The sequence below is a fragment of the Corvus hawaiiensis genome, chromosome 25 (assembly GCF_020740725.1).
Source record: "Corvus hawaiiensis isolate bCorHaw1 chromosome 25, bCorHaw1.pri.cur, whole genome shotgun sequence".
Lineage (NCBI taxonomy): Eukaryota > Metazoa > Chordata > Aves > Passeriformes > Corvidae > Corvus > Corvus hawaiiensis.
The window spans coordinates 1,862,197-1,884,597 of NC_063237.1; the positions used below are offsets into that span (position 1 = coordinate 1,862,197).

Genomic DNA, 22,401 nt, shown 5'->3' on the forward strand with positions numbered 1-22,401 from the left:
GTGCTGCTTGCTCGTCTGTCACAGCCTTCAGAGAGTCTATTTTCAAGACTGAGGGTGTTTTTTCAATACCTGAGGACCAGGGAGCCTTCCTGGGAGACAGGATGGGCCTGTCTGTCGTTTAACCATCTCTGTTCCTGGGCTGGCCTGGGTGGAGACATAAAACTGGGATGTTCCCTCACCAAAGGAGACCAAGCTCCCTCTTGGCAGAGAAAATGCTTTGGTGTGGAAAAAAATTCATCCCTGTCTTTTAGCAATTTAAAACCTAGGGAAGGGGAGAGCCCTGGGACAAGCAACCCCCCTGCCCATGTCCAGATCCTAAAGCTCCCCAAATCAACAGGCCTGATCTGCTCTGCTCAGGAGGTGGGTGGAGCTGAAGCAAGAGGGAAAGGCTCCCACCGCAGATCATTGCAGCTTTCTTGCTATGGATTGCACTTCTAGACTCCAAGAATAATTTGGAAAATACCTCTAAGATCATCAAGCCCAACCATTAACCCAGGAAATGGGAATTTCTGCAGAGAAATAAGGGAAGGTGGCTGCACCCAGCTGCTCTGCCTCTCCCTGCTGCTAAAAGGCATCAGGGAGGTGCCTGACCTGAATATTTGTAAATGGGATGAGCTGAGCAGAGCCCCGGGGCAGCTCCAGTGATGCCACTTCACTCCAGCCAGCTCCAGCAGCCTGGAAAAAAAATCAATCACATCTGGGTTTTCCCCCATCAGCAAAAAAAACCCCTCTTAGAGCTCAGGGTGTGGAAAGGAACAAAGAACTGGGGTACCAGAGAGATGATTCCTGCAATTACATCCCTGGTTACCAACCAGAAACCAGAGCCCTTTTTGGCACCAAGAACTCATGAAGTTTTCAGAGGCTGGTGCTCGGTGAAGAAGCTGCCAGGGAACCAGTGGCTGGGTGGCCAAGCAAGTTCCCTGCATCCAGAGAAATTGGGTTTTCCACCACAACGGATCACTGAATCCAAGTCCTGGCACTTTTTCGGTCCTGCCACCACCTTGGCAGAAGGAAGAGCGCTATTATTTTTTTGGGGGGGGGGCTTTAACCCATAATCCTTGCAAAACCTTAAGCAGCCTCTGTCAGAAAGGGACTGTTTCAGACACAGATGATTAAGGAGCAGCAGAGGGGTGATGGGGGATCGGGCAGCACACAGTGCTTGTCTGCACACAGCCAGACAGGAAGGGCGAGGACTCGGGTTAGTCACTGGAGTTCTTTGGGAGACAGGCACCCCTCCCTGCTCAAGAAAGCTGCAATCCCACTCCCAGGGGTAAATCTGGAGGAAATACATGAAGCTTTCTGAAATCAGCGGGGTTTTTTTGGACCTCTCCATCTACCTGCTACCCTGGTTGGGCTGACAGGTGGGGACAGGTGGAAAAGATGGATACACACAGCCACTCCTGCCCAAACCCCTCTGCTCACCGCATCCCAAAGGTGCCCAGTCAGAGGTAAAATCCAGCACACTCAAAGGGGTTTATTCAATCCATGTTGTTTTTAATGGACTTGAACAGACAACACGGTTTCCATAGCAAAGGATCATCAGCCCCATCTTGTACAAAAACAGAGTTAAAAAAACATAAAAGGAACACAACCTTGAAAAAAAAAGCCCGAAAATGGGTATTTATTAGAAAAAAAAAAATTATACAAAAGCACCTCTGTGCCTCCTCACACTTTCCCTGCCTCCTGGAATTTCTTAAACAGGGGTTCGTCAGCCCGCAGGGGGAAGGTCAGAGCCCGTTTCTGGTAGTACGTGGAGTCCGTGGCCAGGTTGTCGATGACATTGGCCAGCAGATGGGCTCTCTCCACGGAGCTGCCTGGCGCGTCATAGCCCAGGGCAGTGAAATGCACGTGCAGGTGGTGGTAGGAGGGCTGGTAGTGCAGGTAGATCCGCAGCTGGGAGCCGGGCACGCCGAAGCGCTTCGCTATGGCCTCCTGTGGAGGGGAAACGGAGAGCTAAGGACTGGCAAAACCTCGGAATGGATGGAAAAGAGCATCCCTGCATGGCAGGAAAGGCACAGGGAAAGGTAAAAGGCATTTCTGCTTCCTCACAGCAAGGGAGAGGGGGAAGTTTGGAACGCCAGAGCTCTCTTCCCCACCCTCCATTTCAGCCTCTGCGGGGACAGAGCGAGTCCCCCCGGTTGCCCCACTTTTATCTCTCCATGATGGGATGTCCTATCTACCCATATCATTTTCCCTTTCACCCTTATCACTCCAACTCATTGGAAAAGTATCAGAGATCCATTACCAGCCAGCGTAATTAAAGCTATAAACAGCAACAGCGAACTCCGGCACGCCAGCTCCGCTCGCTGCAATCCCCCAGCTAATCTCTTAATTAATCTCCCACTTTCCCCAGTGCAATTACTTTCCAAATTCTAACGCAGTGAAGGAAGGAGAAGCTACTGCACATCCATCTCCCAAACACACCCTGTGGAAAATCACATCAGCCGGTGAGAACAGGCAAGGGGTTGGGATGGGGTTGTTAAAACGAGGAGCTCAGTGCTCACGGGAAGTATGGAGCATCCCTAAAGCACCTGGATGTGGCATGATCTGGGGAAGGTGCTGATGGAGAGCAGGAACCAGAGAGGGAAACACAGCCCTGTTTCTTGATTTAATATCTCCAGATGAGCGGTCCCCCAGGCAGATGCTGTGCCAGAAAACCCACAGAGTGCCTTTGCAGAGGCAGCCGAGCTCTCCCTGGCCAGGACAGCAGCATGGGACCAGCCTCACGCTCACCTTCCCTTCCTGCAGGACGTTCCTCAGCAGCGGGAGGTGCTCGGCCGTGAGATCCCTCAGAGACTTGATCTCCCGGCGATGCACAAGGGCAATCAGGTACAGGTCATCGAGCTGCAGAGACACAGCATGGGGATGAAAGGGCACAGAAAGAGCACGTGGAGGCAGCAGCACTTTGGACCTGACACACCATTCACAGCTTCCCAGGCTGTTATATAGGGATTCTTGTGCCATACAGGGATGCTTGTCCTCAACACCCACACTGGGCTGAATTTCCCACTGTGGGATGTGCTCACCCACAATCCCACTGCACCTCAAAGCATCATTGCTGGAGAAACTGGGTTTTGTCCAGAAATGACCAGAACAGCCTCATCCCAATCCATTAACAGTGGGATCACAAATACCTTCTCAGCTTTAGAGGCAGATGGAGTCACCAGCCCTCTCGTACTGTGAGCACCATGCTCAGTGCTGCTCTTCCACCTTCAAACACCCCTGAGCACCTCAAACATGCCTTCTCTGTGTGACTGAGGCTGGAGACCATGTACAGGCACCCACTCAGATATGTGGGGTCACCAAAGCCCCAGCCAGGAGCCTGGGGTCTGCCAGCACCCCCCATGCACACCCCACAGGCTTCTCAATGATGGTTGACCTGCAGCATGCTCAGACGAGGATTTACAGTGGACCACAGCTGCCAAAACTGAAAATTTTTCCCATTGATAAGCTCTTTACTTTTCCACTGTGCAAACAGCTGGCCACTTTTGAGTCACATCAGTTCTGTTAATAACAATTTTCAAGACCTAACTGGTCACTGTACAAATCCAGGGCAGTGAAAGTGTGTCCCTTGAGCAGCTCTGAGACAAACCTTTGGCCTCCCCCAAAGCACTCAGCACTTTCAGTGTTTAACAGTATTTAATAATGTTTAACACAAAGTTAAACAAAAAGTTGTGGGTCATCACACTTTAAAAAAATAAAAATAAAAATCCCAGTCTCCTTCAGCTCAGTTAATGACTTTCTAACATAAACACAGGAAAGCAAAGGGTTTGGATATACTGAGACCCAGCTGATCTCTTCAGGGCTGTGAGAAACCCAATGCAGCTCTGTGGAAAGTGATACTTGTGTCAAAGGATGCTCTCAGGACCCTTCACAGGTCTCTTGAAGCACAGAGCTGTTCCTGCATCCAGCCAGCTCATGGTTCCATTTGATTCCCATGCACAGCCCCAGAAAAAGACGGTGTATCAGCTTGTGCTCTTTGGCTCCGGGCTGGCTGGTGGGAGGAAAAGCAAACAGCTCTTCTCCTTAGAACAACATCTGCATGTTGCTGTTTGAAACAAATAAGCCTGTTGCTAAAAAGGCCTGGAATGATGTCATGCCAGGCATTGCTTCAGGCAATGCCTCAGGGCTCCTGCAGATTTGAAACCAACTCAAAAGTTGTGGAAGAAAAAAAAACACACAAAAAAATTAAAAAAAAAAAAATTAAAAAACACCCCAAAAAACCAACTCAAACCACTGTCAAGGTTGGGCAGCAGCATGCAGAAGGATGGCAGATTTCACAGTGCTAAAGAGAAAATCTCCCCCTATCCATTAGCCTGAAATAACTGCAGGTGAATTCACAGGATTTGTGGGCCAGGGACTAAAGGAGTGCGAGGCCACACTGCTGAAAGGACTGCTGAGGGAGGGCTCTGAGAGTCCTGCTGGGAGCTGCATCTCACTTCCCTGATTCCATCAGCAGCCTTGCCTGCCAGGTGAGATGTGGCAGAAGGAACTGGTGCTCCTGGGCAGCCCTGGGGCTGTCAGGATCAGCTCTGGCTCAGTGCCACCCACAGCCAAGAAGAAATTCCTTGGCTCAAAGGCAGAGCTGACAACCATTCCTGGGATGCTGTCTCGCCTGCCTGCGAAGGAGATCGGCAGTGCAAAGGGCCCAGATAGCTCCAGGGATGACTGGGGTGCAGCTGTGGAGAAGTCCAGAAGATCCTGTTCAGCATTCTAAGAGCCGATGGGAACATGGGGAAACCTCCCCAAAGAACAAATCCTGCTACTGAGGCACGTCCTGACCATGCCAGCTGGGAGATGTGGATGCAGCAGGTCTCTGGAGAAAGCCAAAGCACAAATTTTAGCCCATCTACGATTTTAGCCCGATCCCGATGTGAGCTGCAAAGTTTGGTTGCAGCACTCAAGGATTTCCACCGAGGCTTTGCTCACAGCCAGGAAAGGGACAACATGCAGCATGTTTTAGGATCCCTAAGTACTGCCCCACTGGGAGAGCAGTGAAGAGGGCACATCCTGCAAGTTGGACACATATCCCCATGCAAAATCTCATCAGGAAGAAGGTTGTGCCTCTGGTGACCAAGTGGAAATTCGAGCTTAGTTACCCCATCACCACTTGACAGGGGATTTTTGGAGTAGCTGACGTGCAAGGGATTCACGGGGAGCAGACACTACCCTGCAGTGACTCCCCGAGGCAACTCAGCTCTGCACCACAAACTGCTGCTCCCTGCACAGACATCCAGGATGGTGCTGCCCACCAGCAGGCTTGTGTTCCCATTTTCTCAAGTTTTAGTTTCCATTCCTAAGTCTTAATCATGCAGCAAGTCTCCCCACATGCCCCCTGCAGAAGCATATGAGGATCAGAAACACAATGGGGACTTTTTTTGACGCCACCAGCTTCAAGAGAGGGGTGTGTTTATGGAGTTTCACCTCCCCAAACTTACAGCGTGAAAGGGAGGCGGAGCCCAAGGAATAATTCTCAATTTAGGAATACAGCCTGGTCTTAAAAATCACTTTCACCAAGTGGCCACTCCCACAAGGGGTAAAGCAGCTGCTCGTGAGCCAACAACCATCTGTTTAACACTGTGGAGGAGAGTTAATTGCAGCAACCAAAGGACAACACAGCTGCCTGGTTTGCACCTCAAGTCAAGGCTTGCAAAAAAAAAAAAAAAAACAAAAAACAAAAAAACAAAAAAAACAACCCAGACAAGTTCAGCAGAACAAATACGCAGGATTTCGGTTCAAACACATCCTGACAACATTTGGGCTGATACAGAAAAGTGAAAGTGAACCTAATAAATGCATCTCAGAGAGAACAGCCCGGGTGTGCAGCACCCCCAGTCACCTCGTGGTGGCCAAAGGGCCCTGGCAAGTCATCACTAACAGCAGCGAGCACAGAAGGACACAGGCACCTACTCAGACTCTCAAGGTGCTCTTAGGAGTCTGGAAGTGGACATTTCCTCTGGGTTACCTTCAGACAGGCAGCATTAGAGGAGCAAACCAACCTGGTTCTGATTCCACTTTAAATCTGGAACCAGAACAAAGCCATTGGAAGGATCTGGGTTTTCATGGACGATTCGATCAGCCTCAGCTTTTTTCTCCAGGATATTATACACCCACTGAAAGAGAAACACGTGATTTATAAAACAGCAGAGAATAAAAAACCAACATCTCAGATGCATTTAGCCCAAGCTCATGGATTACTGCACGTTCTCTGCAACTAGAATATATAAAAAAACCGCCAATTTTATTTTAAGAAGATCAAATAATTTGTAATTAATTAGCCATAAAACACTTCAACAACCAACAATCTCCAGAATATTATGAGCACTTCAGTAAAAAGCAGCGGAACCCAACTCTTGTGGGGCTCAGCACACTCCTCTTGCAACACCATGGGGCTGTTTACACCTTTTTTACCTCCCAAGCTGCAGCAAAATCTTTACAACCAAGTCTGGGAAGGGAAACTGGCTGATTTTGTTCCTTATTCAAAGAGGAAGGAGCAGAGTTGGATGTGGCTCTGGCTGCTGGCAGCTCACTCCAGGGATACGAAAGGCCTGTGTTTATTTGGGCAATGCATGTCTCTTGGCTCCCTGACTGATTAGAAAACAGCTCACCACTCTTCTTCTTCCATACTTAAGGTTCCAGCCTCCAGCCTGCCTGTAATCCCTGCTCTGGTTATCCCCCCGCGCTCCTCCTGCAAGGCAAAGCACCATTCAGAGAAGAGTTATGGAAATGGAAGACACCAGGGATAAGTGACAGAGTAAGACCAGAGAAAAGCATCTTTGCTCTCCCCTGGCTCCCAGCCTCAGCTCCAGCACCCTTTTTTACACCTCCAAAATGCGTGTTATGCTCTGGGTTAAGCCCAGCTTAAGTACTGGACTGGCAAGGGAGTCTTCAGCCAGGTCCCTGGAAGGTAACACAAGACAGCAGGAAATTGCTAAAGCTTGGAAGCTGAAAATGTTTGGAAACATCATTTTCCCCACCAAATATAGGTCTGAAATATTCTGGTTGCCCCAGGTGGGTAGGGAAGGTGCAGCCAATTTCACAAATACACTGAATGAGCTGGGCTGGCGGTGCTGTGCACACCAGACACTTCTGGGGAAGTCCATCAAGAGTTTAATTAATCTAATCAACACTTAGGATCACTGTCAACTGACCTGAATATATCTGGAGGGAAAAAACAACTTCTCTTCCCTTGGTCTGGGATTTTTTGCTTAAACTGCTCTTTTCTTCTTAGCATCATCTTAGAGATTGGATTCTTCAAGTGATTCTGGAAAGCACAGCACAACCTCACTCTGCTCTGTAACCCTGTGTGCTGGTTTGGGGGAAACTTCAGCAGGAAGCTCAGCAAAAAATGGACATTTGCCTTTTGCTGGGGTTTTTATGCCTGCTCTGATCACAAGTGCCAAGCTATCAGTGCCCTAAGTAAGTTCGCTGATCAGATGAGCTGAACTTTAAACCCAAGGCTGCCTCGTGATGGGCAGGTCCTTGGCTGACTGCTCCTGCTGCTCCCAGCACAAGCCCAGCAAGCAGAACACATGTCCAGGGACTGGCACCACAATAAAACCATTGTCCTGAAAGCATCCACACTTTGTATCCTCCAGCAGGAAACACAGACGCCTCTGTAGTCTCCTGGTATTTCTGTCACCCTTCACATTTCCCCTTCCACTCAGCAAAACCAGTTGGATAAAGACAAGGAACAGCATTATCTAATCCCAGAGGTCAAGGACTGACCATGCTGACCATGATTCCTCAGCAGATGCTCCTGATGGTCACCAGGAACGTTTCCATGGACTGAAATCAGCTCACAACCATTTGGGGGAAGAGGCAGAGTGAGAGCTCCTGCAATTCCTGAAGGCAGCTGCTACACCAGGAAACTCAAGAGATTTGGGAGCAAAAGCACAGAGAAAATATTCCATGCAGGCCTGGTGGAAACATGCACATGCCCTTCTCCAGCTAATAAACGCTGCAGTTTAAGGCAGCAGGAAAGATGGGGGAAGAGGGGCGCATCCAAGGCTCCTGGTTAGTTTTGGGAAATTATTCTTAATGGAGAGCCTCAGCAGCCCCAGGTTTTGGTTTATTCCCCCTTCTGCAAAGGCTGGCATGAATCAATCCCTACAGACTTGTATTCCTTTGGTCTCTAAAAAGGAGAAAGGGAGGGGAACAGTCAAAAAAGGATAAAACCAAGGAAAAAGCTGGGGCTGCCTGGGGCAAGTAGGACACAAAGCAACAGTTTCACCACATGGAATATGGACTGAGGAGCTGAACTGCAGGAGGCATGGCAGGAGGAGTTGTGATGCAGGAATCAGTGCTTTTCCATTTCCACAGCAACCCAGAGACTCCTAAGAAGCCCACTGAACAGCACCAACACCCAGGAAGCCACCCCTGGACAGGAGAAAAAAAGTCAAGAGTTCCTCCAGAAACCTTGGGAAAGGCATCTTGGAGTACAGCTCCAAGGCAAATGTTTTTCTACAAAGCTGGAAAAGGATGTCCCAGCCAACCAAGTAGGAGGGGACAGCACCATGGAGCTGACAACACAACCAGCAGGGAGATGGGGCAGAACACTCCCAACTCTCCAGCCGGAGCTTCAGAGGCGGCTTCTGACAGCACAGTGTTTTGACAGAGGAGACCAAAGATGTCCGTGTCTGCAGGAGAGGGGCTGGTACCCGTACCTGGATGCTGAAGCTCTGGGACTGGATGAAGGGCAGGGTTATGTTCTTGTAATCCTCCCAGGTTTCACGGATGAGGTGCACTTCCTGCCGGAGATATTTCTGGATGTGTTTCTCCGTGGCAGGGTAAACCACCGTGGCTTTGATCTCTAGGAACAAACACATCAGCTGAGTTACCACCCACATTGCTTCTTTCAGTCCCCAACAAATCTGTCTGCCCTTCCAAAAAATGCCACACTAAGACATTTCAAAGAGAGGGTGAGGGAGAATGGACATGGAAAGCAAACAAGTGCTTTAACCTCCCATGCTGCTGGTGCTTTTCTGGAGGAAGAAAAAGCCAACAGCACAGCCATGGCCTGTCTTTCCAGCTCAGGTGGAGGAGTTTGCTGTCTGAGTTTTTCCACACTCGCTCTTTCAGGCCTATTAGCAACATCGGGGCAGAGGTGGGGCTCCCAGGGCAGTGTTCATGTGCAGTCAACAACCAGGACAGAAACACGACCCCAGGGACAGGGACACATCTTCCTCACACTTAAATCCAAAGCTCACAGGACGCACCCAGCTACATCATCCAGCCACAAACCCAGATGAACTCCAAGGAGCAGCTCCTTCCCAGAGCTCAGTCAGAGTGCTTGGCCTCAAGCCCCAAGTGCAGGAGGCAAAGAAGCCAAGGGCACAGGGACAGATCCAGAGCAAACAATGTGAGCTGGTAGGTCAACACAGCTCAAGATGAGCTGAGAGAAGAGGGCTGAGTGACCCCATGCCCACAAAAAGCATTTCACCATTTACCCTGGCAAAAAAACCATTTTCTGTTTGCCTGAGATCAGAACATTGCCGTGCAATTTCTGTGGCATTAAACAGGATGCAAGTGCTCACCTTGTCAACCTGGCAGCTCTGATGTCGGCAGCAGTAAATCCTACCCACAGGGCTAAAACACTCAGGAAACATCCCTCTTTGGCCAAGACTGGATGTGCAATACAGAGCCTGCCACAACTCCAAGGTGCTCCAAGGGCACAGGAGTGTCTCTGCCTTCCCAGCTGACACAGAGCTGCTATGAACATCAGTGCAGGAAGGAGAAAAGCCCCACAAGCCTGGGCAAACCCCAGGCAGACCAGACTGAGGCGAGTGGCCGGGGCACTGCGAACACTGCAGGCTGTGCCCAGGGTCTGCCACAGAAAACCATGGGCTGCACAAGTACCAGGGCACCAAAGTTGTGCTTCAGGCCTTAAGCTTGTATATAGGCTAGCTAGACTCTGAATACAAACACCTATTTGTTCCCAGAGCCAGGATTTAGGATGGTCTCAGTCTTTTTTAGTTTTCTGCTTTCTGTTTTTTTAAGGTCAGCACTGCACAATCTGAGAGACTCTGCCTTTTCATTCCATGCCAAACCCAGCTTAATGAAATCCACAGGAAAATGCTGGTAACATGAAATATGAAAATGCAAACCACAAGGGCAGTCTGGTCTGATTCCCACCATACACATGTTCAAACAAGATTGTTTTCCAGGACTCAATTAGCACTTCTAGCAGGATGATGTAATACCAAAGAAAAAAAGACAAGGCTGTAGCTCTCCTCACTTAAAAAGATCAGCAAAGCACTGGGGAGAAAACAAAAAAGGCAAAAGATAAAATACCACAGCCAGCCTCAGGCTGAAACTTCCACAATTTGATTTTATACCCCAAAAATAGAGCAAGGTCTGCAGCAGAAGCCCCTCAGTGCTGGGTGGTGATAACCACAGTGCGTGGGGGTGCAGGGGACCCATAATGGCTTCCCTGGCACCTCCCCAATTTGGGGGTGGCTCCTCATGGTGGGGAGAGAACTCAGGGTGCTTTAAATGAGAGATCATAGAACTCCTTCATGTGCAGCTGCAGCTGAGCAGATGTTTGGAAGACGAGGCAGGGGAGAGGCTGTGGTTCACTTACGATTATTTCCCTTCTGAAGGTCTCATCAACCCCAAAATGTCCCAGCGATGCTAATTAGCATCAATCACTGCAGCCAGAGAGGCTGTTTGATACCTGCTCAGAGCCTGACAGTCCTTAGGAGCCACACATAGGATGCAAAGTCACAGCTGAGCCTGGGCTCGGCTGCAGGAAACATCCACAGCGAGACCAGGCTCGCCCTGAAATCTTTCCAGCACTGGCACATGGCAACACTCCGGTTTCCAAGTCTGCTCCTGACAGGCTCCGTGTGCACCAGAGCAGCACGTAGGCCGTGGGGCACCCAAAACCTGCCCTGGCCTGGAAACTGGGGTACGGAACCGCTGGACACGTGATGTGGGTTTCTAAGCTGGCTGAAGCATCAGGGATTGTCTCTGCTCACATGTGAGTCACAGCAGCCAGGCTGTTCCTGAACGCCGGCCCGAGGCCACCACGGAGCATCTGCGGTTTGTTCTGGAAGAGAGGACTGACCATCAACTAACTGGAGGTTATAAAAAGCCAGGAGGTTTAACTAAAGGAAGCTGGATGAGCAGGAGGCAGAGAACATCTGTCCAGGCTGGTCACTCTACGAGGGGCATTTGAGGGGAAGCACCACAGTACTGGGAAAGTGCCCAGGAGAAAAGGAGGCTCAGATTGACCAGACACACACACTTCTCCCCTCTCCTGCTAAAAACAAGAGAGGAAAACACAATCAAAGACACAAGAAAAATCAACTACCATTTGAGGAACTTAAGGGAAAAAGGGCTGTAAGCTGCTGTTTCCAGGAGGAGAGGACAAAACACGAGCAGAGAGAGCTCGTGCATGTAGGAAAGGACACTCTGAGCTCACTAATGACGCCTCATCTCCTTCTGTGCCGCACTGTCCCCAGGCTCTGCCAAAATCCCCCTCCAGCTCAGTACATCAGTGAGGAGAGGCCTCACACTCTCTTCTTCCACCCCACTGCAGCATTAACACCTACTGCCAGACTGTTTTAGACAGATTTAACCCTGCCAGGGAGCCAGGAGAAGCACACAGGGCAGGCACAACCTATTTCTCCTTTTGGGCAGGGGTGCTTTTTCCTCTCTTTGCTAGCAGGAAGCTGAGCTTTGGTTTATAACCTCCCTAATCAACCTGACCATCAGGTGCAGGAAAGTGCCAAGGCCACGGAACAACAGATATGTCAATATTTGCACTCTTGCAGGTTTCTTTTCCCTCTCCAAGCCTTGTTCCTGCTGCATCCTGCTCTGGGCTGTCTTCCCATCATTAGGTGGGAAGACAGTGCCTTGGACACAGCCCTAACTAAATATATAATTAAATATACTAACACACAACTCCCCTGCTGCAAACAGTTTGTTTGGTTTTAGGATCACAACTGCACAAGGATCACACGGGAACACCGGATTCCAACCGAACCCCAGCCAGGTACACCCATGGCTTTGTCCCAGACAGCTGGGGCTCTCTTTAGTGAATGAATTAAAGCTGCAAAGGATAAAGCCTGCAAGAGCTCACAGTCTCCAAGGCCAGCACATGCCAGGGCAAGCCAAGCATGCTGCCAGGGACTCAGCCAAGGCTGCCTGGCCCCTGGGGCTTATCCCAGGAGGACTTGGGGGGCTCAGTGGACTTTAGCTGCAACAGGGACTGCAAAGAGGAAAGTTGCAGTTTACCACCGCTGCAAAACACAGAGCAAAGCACAATGACACCCCCCACCATCCTCCAAACCACCCCACATGCTCCCACAGCTTCAGGCTCAAGCTTTTTATTTAAGTGCAAATGCAGGAAGTTTTCTTGGCTGGGCAAACCCCAGAGGCAGCCAGAGCACAGAAACACAGGGAGAAGAACCAGCCTTCCCACTGCAGCTCCTGCATGTTTCTCCAGCTCCTCGCTGCCTGAAACCAGACTCTTTTTGAGACATGGATTGCTTCCTGCATGACTGAAAACTTTCCTTCCACACGCTCTCATTTTTCCCACAATTTCTCCACCCCTTGTTGGAGCCATGGAGCCAGAGCTTCTCCCATTGTGCTTGTTTTAAGATGTTTCTAATAAGCTTCAGCCTGCAGCCAAGGAGCAAAGACTCCTTAGAGGACTGATAAGAGCCTTTAAATCACACCAGCACAGCTTTGGAGAAGCATAGTCCCACAGCAGCCAGGCATGAAGAGGCTGCTTTTTGCCATAAACATCAAGCTCTCCTTGGCAAATGGGTGTGAGGAACTGGATGTTATCAGGGAACATGGATATTGAACCATCTGCCTTTTGCAATCCAACCTTTGGCACAAGGAAGGTGTTTCCCTTTCTGTAAAATCAGCCTTTGCCCTCCCTGCAGGGGAAAGCCAAGGCTGGAGATTCCTCTCACATCTAGGCTGAAGCTGCCTCTTAAATCAAGACAACATCCAGAAAGTGGCCTTAAAATAAGTTACACATGCTTGCCTCTGCTAGCAGCACAGTCACATCAGCTCCGACACACTACTCCCCACAAATTCACAAAGTCCCCTCTCCTTACTCCAGGGGTTTGGGTTGCCCTTCAGAGAAACTCTGATCATTACTGGCTTGTTTGCAAAAGTTATTTCCCATTTTAGCCTTGACAGGTGCATTAAAATCAATGAGATGAGTAAGACTCATCTGGTGCTGCCTTCACTCCAGTGTGCTCCCAAATCTAAAAATCTCATCACAGTGAAATGTCTTTTCCGAGGTCAAAGCAGAGTCATTTGCTCAAGTAACATGCTTTGGCCTCCCTTTCCCTGTGTCACCACACAAACAAGTCATCATCACACGGGGCCTGTGCCGGTTTGACTGCGCAGAGGGAGCAGCACCCGACTCTCTTCAATGCAGAGGTGGGGAAAGAGTGCAGGAAGTGTCCGCTTCCAGCTGTAAGATACTCCAGCTGAATGAAGAGCCCCACGGGCTTGGGAGCACAGAGGCAGCATTGAGAAACACCCTCTGGAGGCAGCTCCTCACGGCATCAGCACAAGTCACCTGCAGTCACCGCTTCCTCTGTCTCAAGGTCTGTCTTACCTCAGAAAGCAAGAGGGTGAGAGTGGCAGGGCTCAACTGCCCAGCATGCTGTGAAATCCCCCAGGTGAACTCCTTCATCACATACCACAGGACTGTTCCATGAACTGCTTAACACCAAAGTCTAGCCTTTTCTACAAGATATTTTACTGTATCTTATACCCAAGTGTAAACTTGCAAGGACCAGGAGATAAAACCCTGTAAGTCCAACCCTGCAACCAAGGGGCCAACAAGACCCTGTGCAAGGGCTCCCTGAGTCTCCACATTATCACTCAACACCCCAGATCAGTCAAACCTTGACTGCAGCTTTACAGGCAATTCCTCCTGTTTAGGTTTTTAAGCTACATTCCTCATATCAATTACGTCCTTGGGCCGTGACTCAGGGTAATTTCCTTCCTCTCCTGACACACACGGCTGTTTCCCCGGTGCCAGCCCAGCTGCCCACCAGCAGCTCATGCAATGTGCCCGCTGAACAGCTATTTGCTGCTAAGTGCTTCAAAAGAAGAAGCCTCCTTGCTCTCCACTCCAACTCGGGAAGCCTGGACAGCAGCTCCAGGGTCTACAGCCCCCTCCTGATCTCATGCTTGGGGCTGCTCAGCATGCAGAGCGAGATGAGGGGTGCCAAGGAGAGGGGGGAAACAAAGATGCACCACTGGGTAATATCACAGCAAAAACTTACCTTTTAAAGACGGATTTACAAGTCATTAAAAAGATAAAGCTTGGCAGGAGAAAGCCAGAGGCTTCTTCCCCATTCAAACACGCAGGAGGGGTTTTGCACCTCGCATAAACCTTAAATAAAATAAGGAATTCTGTTCTCAGAGTAATGTGGAGTCACACAGCGCTGCAGCAAAGTGCTGCAAGGAAGGCAAAGGTCGGCACAGCTGAGCTGGGCACAGCCCAGGGGATTTCAGTCTTGCAATGCCACCTCGTGGGAATCACTGCAACTCCCGCCGGGCTGGAACACAGCAGGTGCCCAAGCAGGAGCTTTCCCAGCTAAGAAAGAGGAGCTTTAATGTCTTCCAACAATGCCCGTGCCCAGTGTTTTCCTCAGACTGAAGCTCACTGTAACAACAAAACCTTTAATTTTAAGTCCTTCACAGGAGAAAAGGAATTTCGCACAACTCAAGCTGACAAATCCAGACAGTACTTCCTCCTACACCCTGGGAACAGAGCTAAAACAAGAGCATTTTTGGGAAGGCACATCAAATATCCTGCAAATTTAACTTGAGACTGCAACAACATCTTACTTAAGGCACTCAGATTAATTTTGACTCTATTAAACCTGTTTGGCTGCTACTGTGTTTATGGAAGCGTTGACATGGAACTTATCACTGCATTTCCAGAATTTAAACATATACCAGCATTCATGCGGAATTAATTGTGGAAGGTGGTTCTGCTCCACTCAGGTGAGCCCCCACCTGGAGAGCTGCCTCCAGCTCTGAGGTTCTCAGCACAGGCAGAACATGGCACCACTGGAGCAAGTCAGAGGAGGCCATGGAGATGCTGAGCATTGGAGCAGCTCTGCTCTGAAGCCAGGCTGGGAGAGCTGGGGGTGTTCACCTGGAGAAGAGAAAGGCCTGGAGAGAACTCAGAGCCACTTCCAGTGTCTAAAGGGCCCCCAAGAGAGATGGAGAGGGACATGGGATAAGGGTCTGGAGGGACAGGACAAGGAGGAATGGCTTCACACTACCAAAGGGCAGGGTTAGATGGGATACTGGGAAGGAATTGCTCCCTGTGAGGGTGGGCAGGCCCTGGCACAGGGTGCCCAGAGCAGCTGGGGCTGCCCCTGGATCCCTGGAGGTGTCCAAGGCCAGGCTGGATGGGGCTTGGAGCAACCTGGGATAGTGGACATGTCGCTGCCCATGGCAGGGGGTTGGAACAAGACGAGCTTTAGGGTCCCTTCCAACCCAAAACAGTCTGGGACTCTGTGATTAAACTGAAGGGCCCAAAGACCAGCCCTGCTTTCCAGTGGCAGCTGGAGAGCACCACCATGGCAGGACGCCTTTCCACTGGGACCAGAGTCCCCTCTGCAGGGCAAGAACCTTCCACTGCAGTTCCCCAACCTGCCCATCTGTCCTTGTCATACTTGGTTTATTAACAGAGTTTTATAACACACAGATGTGTGAAATCAGCAGGGAGATGGGGCTCATCTGCCCCAGCATTCAAATCCTCCCCCAAACACAAGCTGCCTGTCCTTAGCAGGTGACAAGAAAGCCCATGAGATGCCACCCTGGGATGAGAAGCAGCTGCATGTGCCCTGCAGACTGTTTTCAAGAGAAACATTCCGGAAGGAGACAGCTCTTACCCAAGTAAGAGCACTGACAAACACCCAGAGAGCCCTCACACCCCTGAGCCTTTCTGCACCTTCACACCAAGGTCATCAAGCCATGGCCATTCAGTGCCTCATCAGCTGAGCCACGTGTCCATGGCATGGGAAAAGGGCATAAAACAGGGCAGCATTGAGAGCCTTGGGATAAGACATTGCCTTCAGTGCGGAACAACCCACTGACCTCCCCACCTGGGCCAGGTGTGCTGCTGTCACCAAACCACAACCGGGGTAGTGCAGCCAGGTCCAGCAGTGGCACTTGCCCATCTCACTGCATCCTCCCCTCTGGAGTGGGCAGGAACCATATCCTGGCATCCCAGCTGCCCTCCCAGGATCCCTGAGCGGGGCTGAAGGCACTCACCACTCAGCTCCGGGGGAGGGCTCAGGTAGAACGTGCAGTAAATGTCATTGCGCATCTGCAGCTCTGCGTTCATGGGCTTCTTCAGCAGGTCTGGGATCTTCTCCTCCTGGAAAGGAGTCTTTTCCAGGATGACTACAGCATCTGTGCCCTCTCCGGAGAGGCCAATCTTCTGGAAAAGGAATGGATAAAGTCATCAGCAAACACAGATGGGTGCTAGAGGTCAGGGATCATGGCAGACACCTCGTAGCACCCTGGTCCTCGTGCCCAAACCCCCTTGCAGGCCAGGCACCCTTCCAAAAATAAACCACACATTTGCCCGGAAGTACAGCAGGAATTTGCTCCCCACCAAGGAACAAAGGTGGTTTTTGGGGGAGCGGGGGATGTGAGCAATGACTCAGTCCATGTGCACCTCCCCGGATGCTCCAGGTTTCCTGCTGACCCACAGCACCAATTTCATCTCTGACACTTCCCAGAAAGAGGGCAGAGGAAGGCATAGAGATTTGCATCATAGTCAAGGAGCAAGTTCTAGGGCAGGAGGCACTTACTGCTGCCCTGCTCCAAGGAACCACAGCCCCCGATCCCGTGGCCTCAGCTTCCTGGTTTTGGGCAGTGCTGGGTGTGAAACATCCCCCAACATCACTCCTGTCTGTACAAGACCCAGGTGAGGCCTCACCACACCACCTGCGGAGAGCAACAGGGCTCACCCGGGGCTCCCAACCCTGTCAGGCTCACAGGACAGAGCAGGTCTGTACCCAACTCAGCTACTGCAGCAACCCATTGCCTCGAGACCAAAGAAGCAGCCTGGGACTTCCCAATCCTCATCTCCTGCTAGGATGCACATCTTCAGGAGACAGGAGCAGAGGCAGCTGCATGCTTCCCACGCCATGCACAGACAATCCCAAGAGCTACTACAAATTTTCCTGTAACGGCTGTTTTACAGTCCCAAAGTCGGCGTGCTGCTGGCAATCCAGTGCCACTCTACCTACCAAGCACGAACAGCTTGCTTGAATCCAAAACCACCAAATTATACGAACAAGAAAGAGGGTTGCAATAAGGTCTCCAGCCGCCTCCTTGGCCTGGTTTGGGCAGCGCCAGGCTGGAAAAGCCGGTCGGGACCCGGCCGGGACGGGATGACCGGAGGGTGACCGGGACCCGCGGCGCCGGGGGGCGTGGCTTGCCCGGAGCGCGGCGCCGGGGGCGGGGCCAAGCCCTCAGCGGCGGAAAATGGCGGCAGGCGCGACCGTCCCCCCCCCCACTCCCCGGTACCTCCGCGTGCAGGAACACGACTTTGTCCCTCGCCGACTCCCGCAGGACGCGCCGCACCCGCAGGTCCGACAGCGCGAAGGCGGCGGCGGCCCCGCCTGGAGCGGCGGCCCCGCCATTTTTCTCCTCCTCCTCCTCCCGCTTCCTCTTCGGCTGCGGGCCCTCCGCCATGGTTCGCGCCCGCCCCTGCACTGCGCACGCGCGGCGCCTCGGGGAGCGCTGGGGAACCGCGCCCCCTGGCGGCTCGGAGGTCGCGCAGCTCCGCGGCTCCTTCTCCCACAAACCGCCCGAACCGGGATTGAGAACAAAAATACGGAAAACCACCAAAATTTAAAACTTCTGCATTTTCGTAGTCGCAACGATTCCGTGAAAAGTCATTGCCTGCCTCGTCTTGTCCTGCCCACAGCCCAGCAGGCACCTTGTCAGCTTAGTGGGGATCCCAGAGCCCTCAGGACAGAGAACGCCAGCTCAGTAAGGAGCTCTGGTGACCCCGAGACCCACCCGATGTCAGACCTTAGTGTTTGTGTGATGGATGTCCCTGTCCCTGCTGAGGAGATTTTGGCCACTGGGACATGGCGGGCTCTGGTCCACTGTCCCTCATGGAAGTGGGGAACTCCCCATCCTTGGCTCCCAGGTCTGGTCTGAGCAGCTCAGGTTTGACCTCGAGGTCCAATGGGACGTGCCAACACCGAGATCCAAAGGCGACAGCTGCATGATGCCCACGGGGATGCATCTGCCTGCTCCCAGCACTACTCCATCCTTTTTGTGGAGCTCCGGCACAGATCCTGGAGGTCTGCAGAGACAGCAGATGAGCTCCATTAGCAACCAATTTAATCAACCAATTTAAATCAACTGTTGAAATAAATGTATGGAATCTGGTGCCTTCCCATGGTCCTCACCCCAAGAGAGTGACAGTTCATCAGCATCCCACAGGATACTCACAACGCATGACAGTGTCTCTGATCTGCCTGAAGGTTTTCTCCTTCAGCGCCATGTAGATGTAGTAGATGTTCCACAGCTCCCTCGGATAATCCTTGCGATCCACATCCTTCAGCACTGGGATGGTGCGTCCGTTGGCCATCGGAGCCTCAGCCAAGGCCTGGTGCATCTGGTACCTGCACCAGGGGTCCTGCAGGAAGCCGGGGGTTATGAGCATGACCCAGCAGTGGCTGTTCTGCACGGCGTCACACAGCTCTGTCACCATCGCGCTGCCCGCCACCGCATCCCGCAGCTGCAGGAAGCAACGGAAGCTCTCAGGTTGGCCCTCCAGGTAGGACACCAGCTCCTCCACCAGCTCCACGTCCCCCTCACTGTGGCAGATGCAGACGTCATAGGTCTTGTCCCACCGGGGGCTGTCCGAGGCGCTGATGTCCAGTGCTGACACAGGCGACAGGGAGATGGAGCTGGTGGCCAAGCTCATGCTGGAAGAGCTGGAGCTCTTGGCAGAGGATGAGGAGGAGGAAGGTGAGGATGAAGCAGAGTGGCTGGACTTGAGGCTTTCCACTGAGCTGGGCTTGGGCTTGTGCAGGAGCCGCCTAAACCAACCTGCAGAGTGAGGCCACAGTGAGTTTTGGGGGGTTCAGCACCCCCTGGACTTCCCAAGCACAGCATCATTTGATCAGCAAGATGCCCCCAGATGGAAAGGGGTGGGTGGGATGTCACCTTGACCCCCAAAACCACCCTGGGTCCCTAAAACCTGAGGTGCCACCAACAGCTGAATGCTGTGGCATGGTGAGGAGCAGCTCATGGGCACCCTCATGTTCTGTTGGGGAGGGGATGCCATGAGGGAGAGGACTCACCAGCCATAGTGGGCAGCACGCTGCTCAGCCACCGATTGCCCGCGGGACACCTCTCCTGAGAGCAGAAAAGAGGGATAAAAAAAACTGAAAGCAAGAACTTCATGGCAGGTCTCAACCCCAGGAGCTCAGCGTGGTCTATTCCAGGGACCGGCACCTCTGGGGTGCTCTCTTACAGCCCCAAAATCACCCCCAGCAGAGTTTTCCGCATCTGCCTTCCCAAAATGCGCTGGGAAGGGACGTTTACCTGTTACTGGCTCTCTCCACTGGAGATACACACCTGCAGCAAGCGAGGCCAAGAGATAATGGGGAGGAGAAACCCTCATTCCCATCAGTGGGGAAAGGATCCTGTGGAGAGGAGAAGTGGGAATCAGCTGGGATCACCAGGGATGGACTGGGTGCTGGCAAACCAAAGGCAGCGCGGGTGATGAGCTGTGAATCCTTGGTGCTGCGTGCCCTGGCATTCCTGTCTGTTCCCTGCCAGCTCATGCCATCCCATGCCTCAGCACTGTGCTCCCAGCATGGTTTAGGGAGCCCAGACACTTCCTGCGGACACCCAGGAGCAGCAGCATGGGAAACAGCTGCTGTTTTCCACTGCTAGCATCACCCCTTCCGAAATGAAACCACCCAAGTCATGCTGAAGCCTTTCCCCTACTTCAAAAACAGCACAGGACTGCAGGAAATGCCAGCAAAACCCCGGCACGCCCACGGAAACCATAGTGCCCAACGTCAGGCAAAAGTTCAAGTGTGACTGGAACAGTGAGTGTGGACAAAGTTTGGGAGATGCTCACCTGGAATGCAGGAGTCTGGCACTGGAGCAGGGAACGGGATGCATCAGCCCCTGGGTTTGGCAAAGAAAGATCTTCTGGGATTACCTAGGTGGGAAAGGACAGTGTGTTCACTCTGGAGTCTAATGGGATCTGCAGTGAATGGTGAGGCTGATCCATCCGGGCAGCTTCCACATCCAGGAGCGGTTCCCAGTGAAGCTGCCCTGGCGTGGAAATGAGGACGGGGCACCCACCTGCTTCCCCAGGTACAGCTCCCTGAACACGCCCAGGTGCCCCCAGCTGCCAGCAGCTCCAGCCTCTGCCAGGAAATGTGAAAGCACAGGCAGGGTAAAGGGGCCAGGACTGCAGGGAGGGGAAGCCAAGTCCTCCCAAGGGCCTCCCTCCCACATCCGCCACACGCCGTCACTGCCCGGGTGTCAGTGCCCAGCCCTCACCAGCACCCGGATCTGTTTCCTTCCCTGGTTTCCTAACTAATACAGACAGGTCCACGTTTGCCACTCACACTTATTTTATGAGTTACATTTACCAAGCACATAATATTTTCACCCCAAAATCCCCCCTGTATTTCTCCTTTCCCAGGTCTCATTCCTCTGGTGCTGCTGGCAGTGGCCAGCAACTGGCACTGCCTTCATCTCCTCATCATCCTCAACCCTTCCGATGCCTAATTTCCATCAGGGAAAAGTCCCATGTCCTCTGACCCCCAAAAATGTCCCCCCACCCCATTTAACCTCAACACCCCATGCCAGAGCCACTCAAGACACTCCTTCATCAATGCCACCATGACCCAGCTGTGCCCCAGGGCTGAATCCACCTCCTTGCTCAGCACACTGCTGTTTGTTTCCTCACCCCCAAGGACCTTCAAGTCTCCTGGGAAGGAGGGCTGAAGGTCAGGAGATCCCCCAACACCCGCCAGCACCTGTCAGGCTTTTGGGGACCCCAACCCACACCACCACTGTGTCCCACAGGTCTTTGAAGAGCTCTGGCTGGACACTGAGTGTTCCCTCCATGCCAGCACCTGGCTGTGGCTTCCACAAGGTATTTGCATGTCTACTCACCCACCACCTTCAGCAAAACAACAGACCAGGGCACAGCAGCACAAAACCACGTGAAATAGGGGGGGCTCGCTGATGGCTTTGACCCCTTGCCATAAACACCGCCCCATCCTCAAGCACTTCCTCAGCCAGTCCATCTATCAGCCCTGGAAGGCACCTTGGGGGTGCAGGAGCAACCAGCCCATCCTCAAACACAGCGCTGAGAGCCAGAGGAACCTGGGCAGCCTGTGCCCAAAAATGCAATGAATTCGCTGAGAGACACTGTGCTCCTCCCCACCGCCTGTCACCTCCTCGGCTGCCTTTCTCTCCACCAAGAAAGGGACACCAGTTGGCCTCTTGGTGGCCAAATTCCAAAGGAAAAAGCCCAAGGCCGAGTGGTGCTGAGCCCCACAGAGACCCACAGGCTACCACGAGTCATGGGCCCAGCACCACTCATCCCACTAGGACGCATTTTGCATTATTCCCCGCCCCGGCACTGCTGCCACCACCCCAAAAACCAACTCCCCGCCCTCGGGCGGGACCCAGAGGAGGCTGAGTCACCCCAGAGCTGCCCCAGAGAGGGGAGCTGAGCAAGGGTGAACTCACAAATCCTAGACGCCAAGAAGCAGCACCCTCTAGATCGCCCTCCACCCTACCTCAGCAGTAACAGAATCATTATTAAAGAAGTAATTAAGCAGGTACAGCTCTATTCACAGCGTGCCTTGGCCCACCAGCAGCAGCAGTTTCAGGCTGGTCATCACCAAGAGCCTGTGCTTTACAGGCTTGCCTGTGGAATTCAGAAACGGTGAAGACTGGGTGCTGCAAGGCAGGGTCAAACAAAGGGGGTTCGTGTGAGAAAATAAGGCTAATTTTGTCCCTAAAAACACCACGAATGTTTCATGACGGTGTCAGTACAAACAACGCGCAGCTAGCCAGAAAACACAGAATAATTTTTCTCCTGAAAAGCTCTAAGTACACCCAAATTCCGCCACACAGATGCTTGAAGGCATCATAGCGGCCGTCCAGGCACAGGCACGGTTTGTACCTCACAGGGCTGGAGACACGGTCGCACATACACGAACCCAGGCAGCGGCAGCTGGCGGAAGAAAGGCCCCTGAGGGGTAGGGGGGCACGGGGACACCGCCAGGCCCAGAGCAGCCGCAGCCCGGGCAGAAAAGCCCCCTCAGCGCCGCCTCCCAGCCCGCCACTGCGCCACGCATGCGCCCGCGCCTTTTATAGCCTCGCAAAGCCCCG

The 22,401-nt window shown here is 52.4% G+C and overlaps 2 protein-coding genes across 6 annotated transcripts; both read right to left on the bottom strand.

Moving 5' to 3' along the window:
• Nucleotides 1-1,473: 1,473 nt before the first annotated feature.
• DCPS (decapping enzyme, scavenger) lies at nucleotides 1,474-17,807 on the bottom strand. Its single transcript, XM_048328745.1, has 6 exons — nucleotides 17,536-17,807; nucleotides 16,270-16,438; nucleotides 8,667-8,812; nucleotides 6,000-6,113; nucleotides 2,734-2,844; nucleotides 1,474-1,932 (listed from the first exon to the last, which is right to left on the bottom strand). Exons 1-6 carry the CDS (start codon nucleotides 17,701-17,703, stop codon nucleotides 1,666-1,668), a joined length of 975 nt encoding a protein of 324 aa, XP_048184702.1. The 5' UTR covers nucleotides 17,704-17,807; the 3' UTR covers nucleotides 1,474-1,665.
• A 50-nt stretch (nucleotides 17,808-17,857) lies between these two features.
• Nucleotides 17,858-22,363, bottom strand: LOC125338252 (TIR domain containing adaptor protein). 5 transcript variants are annotated; one of them, XM_048328748.1, is made up of 7 exons: nucleotides 22,193-22,363; nucleotides 20,350-20,414; nucleotides 20,120-20,203; nucleotides 19,609-19,676; nucleotides 19,332-19,386; nucleotides 18,475-19,077; nucleotides 17,858-18,325 (listed from the first exon to the last, which is right to left on the bottom strand). In XM_048328748.1, the coding sequence occupies exons 5-7, from the start codon at nucleotides 19,336-19,338 to the stop codon at nucleotides 18,282-18,284; spliced, it is 654 nt and encodes a 217-aa protein (XP_048184705.1). In that variant the 5' UTR covers nucleotides 19,339-19,386; nucleotides 19,609-19,676; nucleotides 20,120-20,203; nucleotides 20,350-20,414; nucleotides 22,193-22,363; the 3' UTR covers nucleotides 17,858-18,281. The 5 variants fall into 5 exon arrangements, with proteins under 5 accessions (XP_048184705.1, XP_048184706.1, XP_048184704.1 ...); XM_048328749.1 differs by lacking the exon at nucleotides 22,193-22,363 and adding an exon at nucleotides 21,172-22,185; XM_048328747.1 differs by lacking the exon at nucleotides 20,350-20,414.
• Between the last annotated feature and the right edge of the window lie 38 nt (nucleotides 22,364-22,401).

Excerpts from the sequence above, each read along its gene's own strand:
- DCPS (XM_048328745.1), bottom strand. The coding sequence starts at position 17,703 with ATGGCGGAGGGCCCGCAGCCGAAGAGGAAGCGGGAGGAGGAGGAGGAG. Across the intron at positions 16,439-17,535 it reads TCGTGTTCCTGCACGCGGAG|AAGATTGGCCTCTCCGGAGA; the intron begins GTACCGGGGAGT and ends TTCCTTTTCCAG. Across the intron at positions 1,933-2,733 it reads ACGTCCTGCAGGAAGGGAAG|GAGGCCATAGCGAAGCGCTT; the intron begins GTGAGCGTGAGG and ends TCCCCTCCACAG.
- LOC125338252 (XM_048328747.1), bottom strand. Across the intron at positions 18,326-18,474 it reads CAGAGACACTGTCATGCGTT|ACCTCCAGGATCTGTGCCGG; the intron begins GTGAGTATCCTG and ends CTGTCTCTGCAG.